Source organism: Pantherophis guttatus, chromosome 7 (genome assembly GCF_059756535.1).
Source record: "Pantherophis guttatus breed Tessera chromosome 7, ASM5975653v1, whole genome shotgun sequence".
Classification (NCBI taxonomy): Eukaryota; Metazoa; Chordata; class Lepidosauria; order Squamata; family Colubridae; genus Pantherophis; species Pantherophis guttatus.
In genome coordinates, this window is record NC_142069.1 from 26,272,514 (window position 1) to 26,286,282 (window position 13,769).

At 38.7% G+C, this 13,769-nt stretch overlaps 1 protein-coding gene across 1 annotated transcript in view; it reads right to left on the bottom strand.

Annotated features, from left to right (window-relative positions):
* SYN3 (synapsin III) overlaps positions 1-13,769 on the bottom strand; it is a 205,045-nt gene that overhangs the window by 162,223 nt on the left and 29,053 nt on the right. Inside the window, exons 3-4 of the mRNA XM_034403830.2 lie at positions 4,111-4,168; positions 2,065-2,156 (exon numbers count right to left, since the gene is read on the bottom strand). Coding sequence (XP_034259721.1) covers positions 2,065-2,156; positions 4,111-4,168 — 150 coding nt within the window. The remainder of the gene's footprint in view (positions 1-2,064; positions 2,157-4,110; positions 4,169-13,769) is intronic.

Sequence of the window (13,769 nt, forward strand, 5' to 3'; positions counted from 1 at the left end):
TGGGATGGGAGGAAAGTATGGCAATAACTAGCTCTGTGGATGAGCTCTTTGCCTATTTTTTAAATCTGCATATATTTCTCTCATTGTGGTTTCTTAGTACCATCTATGTTCTGCAATATACTGTACTGTATGATTATCTAATTGGCTATGGTGACCAATCAGAATTTCTTAATAACCATTTGTAAGATCTTGAAGTCAAATCCATAGTATAACAGCATTTATATCACCAAAGTCAACAGGGTTAAAGGGCACATAGGTACCCAAAGCTAGAGACTATGAAAACAAAAAAAAAAAGAAAAAGAAAAAGAAAATATGACTAAGAAGAATGCACAAACTATAGGAAATCATAGATGGGAGGTGCCATTCATTTATTTATTCATCAAATTTATATGCTGCCCATCTAGCACTACAAAGTGATGCTAGGAGGCTTTTAGCATACATGAACATCAACACATGAACAGAAATATTGTTTTCAACTTAGTTGTAATGATCACAGACATAAATGAACAAAATAATTGTTTCATACTCAAGGAGTAAGGAAAATGTGAAGATGTCCTCAAATTTAGCTTGACTCTTGGGGATTACATAGATACTACCATGTTGGTTTCTTGCAAACACTAGTGTTTTGTTATTCCAGGATGTTTTTTTTTAAAAAAAAGTTCCTTCTATATCTACATCTCTAGGGTTTCCTGGTCATTTTCTATCCAAGTCGTAAACCAATCCAACTCTACTTAGCTTCCAAATCAGGTAATATAAGCATAATAGCACTTAGCTTACAAAGAAAGCTGCTTCACTACTGCTGAGGGATTAGACTTGAGCAGATCAACCGAGAATGCAAAATTAACACCAACAACCAAAGCTTAGACATTGGTCAGTGTGGGAAAAGAAAGACTTGCTTTAATTCTCTTTTCTCTCAATGTCCTTTTGTTTGATTAAATACCATCAGGTCAGAATCCACTCTTAGCTACCACATAGTTAGATTTTCTCCAAGATGATATGTTCTGACATTTTAGTTATATTAGTTACAAATGAAATATAGGTAGTCCTCAATTTACAACAGTTCAGTTAGTGATTGGTCAAAGTTACAATGGCACTGAAGAAAGTGACTTATGACCAGTGGTGGGTTGCCCCCGGTTCCAACTGGTTTACAAAAACTGGTAGTAAAACCAGCGGGAGGCCCTGCCCACCACCCCGGATGACGTCATCGGCGATCTGCACATGTGCAGAAGCAAGGCGTGTGCACGAGCGAAGCAAGTGAGCGTCTGCGATCCCGTTGCGAACTGGTAGTAAAGGTAAGTAGAACTCACCCCTGCTTATGACCCTTTTTCACAGTTACTATCTTTGCAGCATTCCCCATGATCATGTGATCAAAATTCAGAGGCTTGGCAACTGATTCATATTTATGACCGTTGCTGTATCCCAAGGTCATGTGATCACCTTTTGTGACCTTCTGATAAGCAAAATCAATGGGGAAGCTAGATTCATTTAACAACCATGTTACTAACTTAACAACTGCAGTGATTAACAACTGTGTCAAGAAAGGTTGTAAAATGGGGCAAAATGCACTTAACAAATGATTTAGCAACAAATTCTAGGCTCAATTGTGTTTGTAAGTTGAGGACTACCTGTAAATATGTGACATAATTATATTTCAACAATACTTTCTGGTTTATAAAAGCAAATCATCAGCCTACTTTTCTAATACAATATATATTTACTTATATTTTTAAATTCAAGGATATAAATCCATATCCTAATCAGTATTTGGGATTATATGTTGATGTGGGATTTCCTACCAGCATAGTTGTGACACTTCTTTCACAACAATTCTACTCATTTTCCAAGATCTCAACAAATAAAACTGTTTCTGAAAAAAATTCCCTTTTAACGATCAACACACCACAAATTGAACTGATCTTTTTTCTACTGCTAAAGGCTGTAGCAAGTTGTTTTGCAACTATCACTCCCTTACTGACAGAACTTGAGAAACACACATTTTGTTTTTAAAAAAACCAAGGACAACGAAGTTAATTGGAAGGAAACAAAAACTCTAATATTTGTCACCTGACCACTTTTGTGCCATTCCTGATGACCTGCATGTCTACCATACAGCCAGCAGTTGAATAGGCAGCCAAGTTGAGTTCTGAAAACTCTGCCTGAAGTGGAAGAATAAAAGAACACAGGGTTACTTGATAACAAAACACACAGAATAGAGTGACCTATTTGCAAAATTCTCTTTCAAATGGAATGTTTGCCTCAAGATTTCCACAGCAGCAGCATGTCTAATTAGTGCTGTTTTGCACAAGAAACACTCAAGAAGTGTTTATAGTCTAATATAATCTAATATTCAGTGTTCAATGGACACTGAATTAGGTTTACTGCAATCATCATCATCCCAGACCAAATCCAACAGGAAAATTCTTTAAATAGGCCTTGACTGCCTATTTCAAACATCACATCTGGGTTTATTTTTGAAATCTGGCTTCATTGACCAGCTATAAACTTAACAAAGTTTTGTGCTTGTGGTATTGGCCCAAATTTTCGTTGTATTTTGAGAGAATTCCATTTGAAAACATTGAACAAGTTTAGAGCGTAGTGAATCTGGGCAGTATGTTGTATTATATAATCATTCAAAAATAACCTTTTTTTATGCCTGACCATAAGAAACAACATTGCAAAATGACTGCAGGTTAGACTAATTCCAGATAGGTTCCTCCAATTCAAAAACCTTAATCCACATCCCACAAACCCACCAGATTAGGAAAGGTTGTTTTAGAACAGATCTATAGTTAACTATACTAATAGTTCAGGAAATTCATTTGAACCTGAGAATTGTGGAATAGACAGAAGAAAAGACAGGTTTTTCTTTCACTAGGCTTGTAGAATGCACAATCATTATGCATTATTTAATGCATTTGTGTAGCCTAAAACATCTATGCTGGCTGGGGCATATCGTGAGAATGGCTGATGGTCGGATTCTAAAAGATCTCCTGTATGGAGAATTAGTGCAGGGAAAGCACCTCAGAGGGAGACCACAGCTGCAATATAAGAATATCTGCAAGAGGGACCTAAAGGCCCTGGGAATGGACATTAACAACTGGGAAACCTTGACCTCCGATCGTTCAGCCTGGAGGCTAAAGACGCAGCATGGCCTTCTCCAATTCGAAGAGACACTTGTTCGGCAGGCTGAGGCAAAGAGGCAGTCCTGGAACCTGCAAAATCTGGGGGCTGGGCAGGGGACAGAATGTATCTGCCCTCAGTGTGGAAGGGATTGCCACTCTCGAATTGGCCTTTTTAGTCACACTAGATGCTGTTTCAGGACCTCTTTCCAGAGCACGATACCATAATCTCTTGAGACTGAAGGATGCCAATGAATGTAGCCTAAAATACCTTGCAGAACGGTGAAGAAGAGATACCCAATCTGGACTACAAAAAAAGCACATGACACCAGTAGCGGTGTTTCTCAATCATGTCAACTTAAAGATGGATGGATTTCAACTCTCAGAATCCCCAAATCAGTTAACCTTAGGTTCTGTGTTATTGGGAAGAAAAAGATAGGAGCTTTAAAAAAAACTCTTTTTTTTTTTCATAGCAAAAAGTCAGAAATAAAGCCTGACCTGTTTTATGTCAACAGTGTGAGGTTTGGCACATCAGAGACGAAGTAAAACAAAAACAAAAATAAATCATAAACTAGCCATGCTGGGAAGATAGAGCTTAGGTAGTAGTGACAGTATAGGGAAGAACCGTACAAATTTCTCCCAGAATATTTTGAAGCAATATTAAATTATTTTCTACAAGTTTTAATTGTTTTGAGATTTCACTTATAAAACATTTTCTTTTTTTCCCTTCAAAACAGAGTAGTTTTTCTAATAGGAACAACTACTTGTTTTTCTGAGAAAGATAGCATTACCACTCAGCAGCACACAAAAGTATAACATTCTCCAGCATGGTTAAGTAGGTGCATGGCAGTACACTCTGTACTCTACCATAACAGAAAAGTCAATTAAATCCAAGGTAAGCAAGTTCCAAAGTGTTCTTTTAGATAAAAATCTCTTCCTAAATGACACCTGCAAATCCAGGAGTGAACTAAATGCCTTTTTCCTCACTGACCTGTTCCACTCGGATCTCAAATTCCCCATTCACTTTCTTTCCTTGAAAATACTTAGCCCTATAGGAAAAAAAGAGGGGGGAGAGAGAAAGAGGGAGAGCATGTGTTAAATAAGTTTATTTTTTCCCCATTCATCTGATTTTTTAAAAAAATATATCATTGACAAAATTGTTCAGTATTGTTTCCCTGCTTAGAATGATACAGGCAAGATATATTTTTTTAAAGATAGAGTCTCTGAAATGTTGATTTAACCCATATAAACTGCCTGGTTTAACTTTCTAAAATGGAGGAGAAATGGTTATGTTATTATTGCGAGACTGATGTTTATAGTAACCTGATAGTATATATAGTTTATACCAGTGGTGAAATCCTCCGTGGTTTGCCACCAGTTCGCTGCCCATGCATGCATGGTGCACATCAAATACACACTACCCATTCATGCACAGTGTGCACCAAATGCACACTGCACATGCATGCATGCATAGTACACACCAAATACACACTTCACCCGGAAAAAGGATGCTTAACAAGGTAAGTAGAACAGCAAAGGGGATTTCCTGCTTTCTAAGGAATCTAAATCGCATGGCACAGTGATCATTGGAAATACCGGTTCAGACCAGGGGTGAAATGCTCCTGGTTTGGACCGGATTGCCCGATCCGGTAGCGATGGTGGTGGGTGGTTCGGAGAACCGGTAGCAAAAATCCCTGCGCGCCCCCCCCACCATGCCCAGCTGAGCCGCATGATCATCAGAGGCTTTTTAAAAAACTTTTAAAAGCATTTTTTCTACAACCTCTTCTGACAAAAAAATGCTTTTAAAAGTAAAAAAAAAAAAGCCTCCCTCTGATGATCACGGGGCTCAGCTGGGATCGTCAGAGGCTTTTCAAAGCATTTTTTTCTGCAACCTCTTGGCCGAAGAGGTGGTAAAAAAAATGCTTTGAAAAGTCTCTGACGACCCCAGCTGAGTTGCCTGATCGGCAGAGAGGTATTTTTTAAAAAGCCTCTCTGATGATCCCAGCTGAGTTGCCTGATCGGCAGAAAAAATGCTTTGAAAAGTTAAAAAAAAAAAGTTGGCCACGTCCACCCAGTCACATTCCCCCCCCAACAAGCCACGCCCACAGAACCGGTAGTAACAAATTTTACATTTCACCCTTGGTTCAGACCAACCGAACCAGTAGCTTTTATCACTACCGGTTCTCCTGAACCGGTGTGAACCAGTAGGATTTCACCACTGGTTTATACTTATATAATATAGCATACCATATAGTATAGTAACCATGGGCTCTTTTAGCACCTTAAATAATATAATTTGACTTGATACATGAGCATGGCTAAAGTATAAGGAGACAGGGATCAATGAACTCCATCCTTATGACTCCTTTTCCGTAGTACAAACATGCTGCAACCAGTTTTTTCCTGCTGTTTCCTCGTTGTATTTGTTTTATCTTTAACTGTTGCTTTCCAAGGACTCCATTAGCAAAGATGAGTCTAGCTGAATTCAGAATTTCCAAAGCAAGAAATAAATATTTTTATCTGGTTCATGAATTACACAGAAAGAGATTATCTCCAGTTTCATTGTGATGGAGCGGAATAGCAGAAAGCCACTTGAGAGAATAGGGGAAGAAGAATTCCATTGCTTTATATATGTCTAGAACAATAAAAGATTGCCCTCACTTTCTTTCTCGTCATGACTAGACAAGAATTAGCAATTAACTCTTAGTCCCAGTTCAGTATTGATCTGTCTGATTTTGCCACTCCAACATCCTTTCTCAATGGTATGTGGCTCATCATCCAAGGTTCATTCTTCTCAAAGCTTGCATGCTGATCTGTGTTCAAGACTTTATTAGAAGTCTGCCTTTGTTTTCTGTTGGACCTCATTTAGACCTTTGTCTAGCAGCTTCCTTAGTAGAGGTTGTTTCATATCAATGTTTTTGTACTGGAGCCCTAAAAGCTCTCTGTTCAGTTCTTTCACAGGTAGGTTTTTCCCATTTTCTACTAAGCTTTATTTTTACATATTCATAATTTTTTTGCTTTTTTTTTTTTGCCACTGGCCTTAGTATTTATGCACCCTTGGGTTCACTGTCTATCTTGATTGCTTTGAAGCATTCTCACTGTGACTTATAGATATCTGTTCCCTTCCCTTTACTCTCTGTAGCTTTCACTACCTCTTTCTTTGCAGTAGTTCCCCTCTTGTGATCCTCAATCTACCAGAGTGAGGAGTCTTTCTCTAGCTGCCCTGCTTTGTTGCTGTGAAAATAGTGCAGGGCCTCTTTCAATCTGTTTCTCCCTGGGGCTTGAGAGCTGTCTCATTTTGACTCCTTGCCTGCATTCTCCCTGCTGTGGTGATGATATTCATCAATCAACTTGACTGACACATACTCCAGCATGAACTTGCATTCTAGCAGCAACATGGTTGCCTCTATTGTAATTTCCTCTTCCATGTTCTTGAGCCGCTATATAGATTTTAGCATTAAATTCACATATGTTTACAATTTTCTTCCGTGTAAACTCCTTAGCCATACATTAAGTATCTAAATTAGCGCTCTCAACCAATTTCTTTAGGGAAATCCACATTCCTTCAACTATATTTTGTCTTGTTATATTAATTGGCTGCATATTTTCCATAGACAAATTGATTGTAGCTCTTGGTTTGCTATCTCCTCTGCTCTAGCTCTTTCTGTGGTAATAATTTCCACAGACCATCCTCAGAGTGAGACATTTCCATTTTAGAATTCCACTGCTGATAACTTTTACTGGTTAGTTTTATTATATTTGACTGATAGCTTTTGCCAGCTAGTCTATTTCTAAATCAATTTCTATTGTTTCAGTCCTGTAGAATAGCTTCTGTTCCATAAGTTTAACAGTAGTTTAAGCTGCAATCTGAACAACAAAAACCTATTTTTAATCTATTTTTATTTTATTAAAAAAAAGTTAAAATACAAAACACCAATTGTTTTTAAAAAGAAAACAAGACATTAAAAAGAAAAAAGTGCATTAAAAAACTAATACACAAACACATCTTGCCTCCCCAGTTGAATGCTGATTAATATATTACAACAATATTAGTTTTCCACCCATTGCAAAACAGACCCAAATAATTTTAAAATACTAAACTACTAATTCCATTTGCAAATTGTTAACCCCTGTCATCTCTCTATATATATTAATAACAAAATAATTAACAGGAAGAACAACAATAATAAAAGACATTATTAAAATTCTAAAACCTTCTGTTAACAAACTGTTATTGTAATTAATTTGTAGAAAATTTACAATGCTTCTTAACTATCCAAAATCATGCCAAGAATTAGCATTGATTATATTCATGTTTGTTTCTTAATAGCACCTCTTATCAATTGTTGTCTGACTAAATACAAAAAATGCAATGTCCAAAGCCAGTCAATGAAGTTGTTCCCCAGTTAAATGTGACAAAACTATTCCCCAATCTCCTTTAAGGATAAATCCTGAAAAGAACCAATTTATCACTTATCCACTTAGACAGTTTTCTGCTGTTGTATAAGAGTATAAGTTTGAACTTCAAGGAGGGCTATGGAGTTGACTCTGCTATTTCTTGGTCCATATTTCTTCTCAGAGAATCTATTGCTTTGAAATCACATTCCTTTTGTGGGTTTAGTATATTTACAGTCACTTACCTCTGAATGTTTTCAACAGTCTTTATGAGTTCATCAAACTTTAAAAAAAGCTTTTAGTTAAGAATTGCATGTTGCCAAACAGTCTTTTTACAAATGTCAGGCTCCTTCCCTAGTCTGTATTCTGATATATTGTTGTTCTATGAAGTAGATAAGAGAGTTCTTCAAAGCAGAATAAGAAAAAGAAAGAGGAGCAGAGAAAATATTTTGATCCAAAATTAAAAGAAGGATTAAGAAAAATAAACTCCAAACTTTTTGCAAATTGATAAAGAACAAAATCCCTGTAGTGAATCCCCACTAAAAATGTAATCAAGTAAAAGCACTTCACTATCCCAGGACATCTATAAGTGTTTCCTTATGGAAAAGCGAAAATGATTCAAAACAACAAATTAAATCAAAAGAAAATAAAAAAATAGATAGAATCCAAGACAGGATTAAAATAAATCAGCATTCAGTCAACTGGTCAACTTTTAAAGATAAAAAGCAAAATAAAACAGAGGATTAAAAAAGCTGAAGTTAAAACGTAAGCATGCTTAAGAAAGAGAACTGCTGAGAGGAAGATGTATGCCCAGTACCTTTCTGACTGCTCCAAAAGGGAATTAGAATTGTCAAGACTCCCTTTGCGAGGGGAGTTCATGGCCATCTGAAAACCATCTTGGGTCATTCCTAAGTGTTCCCATTCAAGTCCAGGGAGCAGGACTGCCATAGAAACAGCATTGGCAGTAAAACCAGCAGATTGTCAGCAAAAGAGAAAAATTCCCTTACAGTTCAGCAACCATCTTGGGAAGGAACCAAAAAAAGCCTATTTTTTCTCCCCAGATTCAGGGGTGAAATCCAGCAGGTTCTGACAGGTTCTGGAGAACCGGTAACAGAAATTTTGAATAGTTTGGAGAACCAGCAAATACCTCTGGCTCCATTCCCACCCAGAATGGGGTGGGAATGGAGATTTTGCAATATCCTTTCCCCAGGAGTGAGGAGGGAATGGGGATTTTACAGTATCCTTCCCCTGCCATGCCCACCAAGCCACACCACACCACGCCCACCAAGCCACGCCCACAGAACCGGTAGTAAAAAAAATTGGATTTCACCCCTGCCCAGATTACTTGTTATTTGGACGCTATTACTTATTGGCAGCAATATTGTCAGTTGCAGGATGCTTATTGGTAAGGGATAGTTGCATAAAGTGTAATTTAGCATCATTTTATAGGTTACATAGTTACAAATTGAAACATTTAGGTTCTTGATTGTACAGGATAGCAGAGAGCTCTTTGTGAGAACTGACAGAGAAAAGATTCCATTATACTGCTGACTTTGTTTCCTGTTGCTTCATGAAAGTACATGGTATAGTATTAACCCTTTTTAGTCCCAGCGCAATCTTCATCTGATTGCTGTTCTTCCAACACTCCTTATAAGTGCAAAATCTCTTGACAGAGTGCTAGTCTTGCATTTAAGAATCAGGGCTGGTATACTCTGGAAAGGATACTAATCCTGTGCTGCACAAAAGGTTAAACTGGGAAGGAGATCCAGGCTCTGCCAGTGTGTGCTGCTCTTTCTGTGACCACTATGTGTATATTACAGATTTTCTGCTGCTTCAACTAAGAAGGGATTTTCATGGCCATACTTTTAGTTTTCCGGCTCCATGGCTACCCCCAGTTCCTCCTAAATGCTGGCAGCTATGAGGATAATTTTGGACTTACTGCCAGCATTACTGTCTTCTTGTAACACAATTTAAGAACAGAGTTTGCTCAAAACAAACACTTAGTTGTTCCTTCAGCTTCATCTCATGCCATTCCTTTGTGTCTGCAACACACCATTTTAAAGTATGGGTTTAGCACTCATTTAGGACAGAACTAGACTTGTGTTTAGAAATAGTCTGGCTGATGGGTCATAGGCAGGGAGCATCTCCAACTTGTGCCTTGTTAATTGAGTTACCTGATAAATAGATAAACATATTACTCCAAACGTTTGCCTGTATTTACTCACCCCACTTTAACCCACATTATAGTAAGAGATTCGGTTATTTTTCACTCACCAGCCTCCATACTAAGGAAACAAATTTTATGCTGGCATATTTTTCTTGCAGATTCAGGGACTGGTATAGAGTACTTCAACATAGCCATGTGGTTTCATTTAGTGTCTTACTGCTTGGAACTGATTGCCTGCAGGAAATGTTTAGCATCTTAAGGAACTTAAGAACAGTGATCTGGCTGATTATAAACTTGTAAGCAAATCTACATACAGTATCCTTCCATTGACAAAGAAGGACAACTGGATTGTTCAATTCGTTTGTTTAAACTTCCTGAATTGAATTGAATTTAAATTAATTTAATTTCCTGAATTGTTTACATATTAAAGAACATTTTGCAATTTAAATCTTTTGTTAGTTCTAGTCTAAAATAACCTCATAGGAGCCATCTAGGCAGCATTTATGAAGCTGATCTGTATGGATTTTTTCTTCTCTCCAGCATTTTTTTTATGTGAAAAGAAAAGACAGAAAGTTCATTCTCACAAACCAGCATCTTGTATTAACTTTTACCATTTGCCCTCATTAAGTTTTATTAAAATGCTAGATTTCCAATTATTTGATAGTTCTTATTCATTCATCTTAATAACAGCCCTCTGTTATTTGTAATCTAACCATAATTTTCTTTCAGTATGTTCCTGAGGCTGTAGATAAAATTCTTCAGAACTAGTTCTCTTTATTCGTACTCATAATTCATACATTAAGAGTTAGACAAAGACCAGGAATGATAATCTGAATCTTTACATAAGAATGTAAATAGGATGGCACAGTAGTTAGAGGGATAACAGTTATAAAATACTTCCTGTGGAGAATGGAAATTCTTATTCCTTGATTAACTGCAGACAGTTATAGTGTTCAGCCTTCTGCCCTATACGGCCTGATGGCGAACCTATGGCATGCGTGCCCTCGCCCCAGCTGAGGCCTCTCTGCCGACACGCAAACTCTCACCCCAGCTGAGCTCTGCACGTGTGCCTCCCGCCAGCCACCTGATTTTGGGTCTCTGCAGCGCTATTGTTTAATCAAAATGCAGTTAAAACACTATATAAGCCATCGAGAATATAATTATATACATTCAACAGGAACAGGAAGAGCCTCACAGGAGCAGATAGAGATAAATCCTAGAGAGGCAGGAAATGCATCACTGAACAGTGGAGATGAATGCTAGAGAGGAATAAAGCTGCATACAAGGCAGACATAACACTTGTAACAGCATAGGTATGCCAGGGGGAGCGGGGGGAGCGCAGGGGGGGCCGGCGTGCCCCCCATGTGACCCATGCCCCGTTTTGGTCCCAGGAGGTTTCAGGAAGGCCTGCTAGACCCAAAATGGGGCACAGGGGGTGGTGCGCGCATGCACGGAGGGCGGGGGAGGGTGGTGATATTTGATGGTAAGATAGCAATGAGAGTGTGAGGATAAATTCTTAGTAAACAGTAAGTGGGACATCCTTATGCTGGGGCAAGGAAGCTTTGTTGATGATATCTAATAAAGAACCATCAATATAAAAAAGCAGCTGAAAAGGAATGCAAGATTTGCACAGTAAAAAGCAGTACAAAACCAATAAAAATAGAATCCATATGACAAGCTACAATTACTCAATAAATCTAGATGTTCTAAGTTATATCCATCTTTAGCTAATCTGCCTACTCATTTTGGGGATCTAATTTCATTGTTTTAGAACTAAAAGAACTTCAAGATTACTCTAGTATATTGTTTGTGCATTCCCTATAAACAGAACATCAGAAATAGTTATAACACTATACAGCATGGAAATGTTTGTTATGCATTTGTTTTCAGTGGAAACAATCCAGCTGAAATTTGGAAACAAGGAAACTTGAAAACCCCATGAGGACAATAAACAGCTGAAGTTCACTCCTGGGGCTCAAGCCACATGTCCCATACAAACTAGACCTGCTATATTATCATGGGTGACATGCCTGAACTGCTTTAACAGGTGGTTCAACTTATAAATCCACTTCAGCTATAATCAGTGTATAAAATGATGTGTATGCTAACAGCCAAAGCAACTCATTTCCTGAAGCTATGCCATCTGCAACTGCACACACTTCACTTAAGGAGCTCATTAAGCAGACATGAACAGGCTAAGGAAACCACAACCTGACAGCCTCAGAGTGGATTAGCATTATCTACCTTTTTAATGCCAAAGTCCACTCTTGCCTTCTCAACCACCTCCTTTTCAATCATTACCTTTATTTCTGAGAAGGAAAGAGGAAAGAAAGAAAGCTACAGTTTATGGCCACCCAACCTCAGTCACTTTGAGCTCTGGGTCAATTCACTTTGAATTCCAGTTCCAGATGCCACTAGCTCTACTTGATATGTCATTGTGCCTTCGGATTTCTCCCAGAGCATAAGCCTAATTTTCAAGTTATGTCTGTCTTTTCTATAGCTTCTTTATATCACTGTCAGATCTCTAAACCATGATAGTTTATTTTTTAACAGTTTGGCTACACTTTTGGCTTGCATAACCATAATGTTATTTTTTTATTTTTTTTATTTTTGCTTCAAATTTATATACCGCCCTTCTCCCTAGGGACTCAGGGCGGTGTACAGCCAAATAAAAACACATAATAAATACATTAAGAACAGATTAAAAGGAAATATCTCAATTTGGCCCAAAATGTAAAAAGACAAACAAATCTAAAATCATTTAAAAAATTTGTTAGGCCAGCCCGGCTTGTTGGAAAAGGTAAGTTTTAAGGGACGGCGGAAGGCACGAAGGTCTTGGATTCTCCTTATCTCTGGGGGCAGCTGATTCCAGAGGGCTATATCTTGGAAGGCTATTTATATGATCCACTAATCCACAGTCTTGGGGTGGGTGGGTGGAGTAGGGAAGAAAAGAGGTAGCAATTGATGACATTTGCATCATAATGTTCTGATGCAAATGATGTGCCCCTTAGGTTTGTTTTGTGTATATACCGTTTCCCTGAAAATAAGCCCTATCCAGAAAATAAGCCCTAGCATGTTTTTATGCATGTGCCGAATATAAGCCCTATCCCTAAAATAAGCCCTACTTAAGAGCCTGCACAGCAGGCCACATGCCCATTCCGTGTGGGCACTCATGGTGCTGTGGCCAAGAGGCTGAGGCAGGGGGCTTAACTCAGGCAGGGGTGGGTTCTATTTACCTTTACTACCAATTCACAACGGGAGTGCGCATGTGCGCTTGCTTTGCTCACTTGCGCGTGCTTCTGCACATGCACAGAAGCTTCTGCACATGTGCAGATCATCCATTACGATGTTGGGAAAGGTGGGCAGAGCCTCCCGCCGCTTTTACTACCGGTTCTCAAAAACCGGACAGTGGTGGGAGCAACCCACCACTGAACTCAGGGCTCCTGCAGCCAGGCGATCTACACCTTGACACCTGCCTCACAGTGGCAGCATTGGCAACCATGTGCAGCAGGAGTCCACGTGGCCGCTGGTCCACTTCTGCTTACTTGTGACTGCAACGGAGCAGGAGGCCGAACAGTGTGCCAGTGCTGCGGCCATGAGACAAAGCAAGTGTCGGGTTGTGGATGGCCTGGCTGCAGGGGCCCTGAGGTAAGCCGGTATGGGGTACATGGGGCAGCTCTATCACACCTGCCTCACAGTGGCAGCACTGGTGTGCTGCATGGCCTCCTACCCTGCCCCGAGCAGAAGAAATGGCCCTCTCATACATGGAAAAAAAAAAGAATACACCCCAAAAATAAGCCCTAGTGCTTATTTTGGGGCCAAAAAGAAAAAAAAACCTGGTCTTATTTTTGGGGAAACACGGGTATGTGTTGCTATTTAGTTCTTCACAGCTTGTTATGGATGCAACTGTACACTCATGCCACTACTAAAGGCTGCTGCCTTTAATATTATAATTTTATGTTAAGTGTTTGTTCCTATATTATATTAGGAACTGCCCAGAATGTTATATCAGATGGTGGCTACATGTTTTAAATAAATAAATAAATTTAATAAATAAATTTAATACATGTCACTAGTCTTCCCAAAAT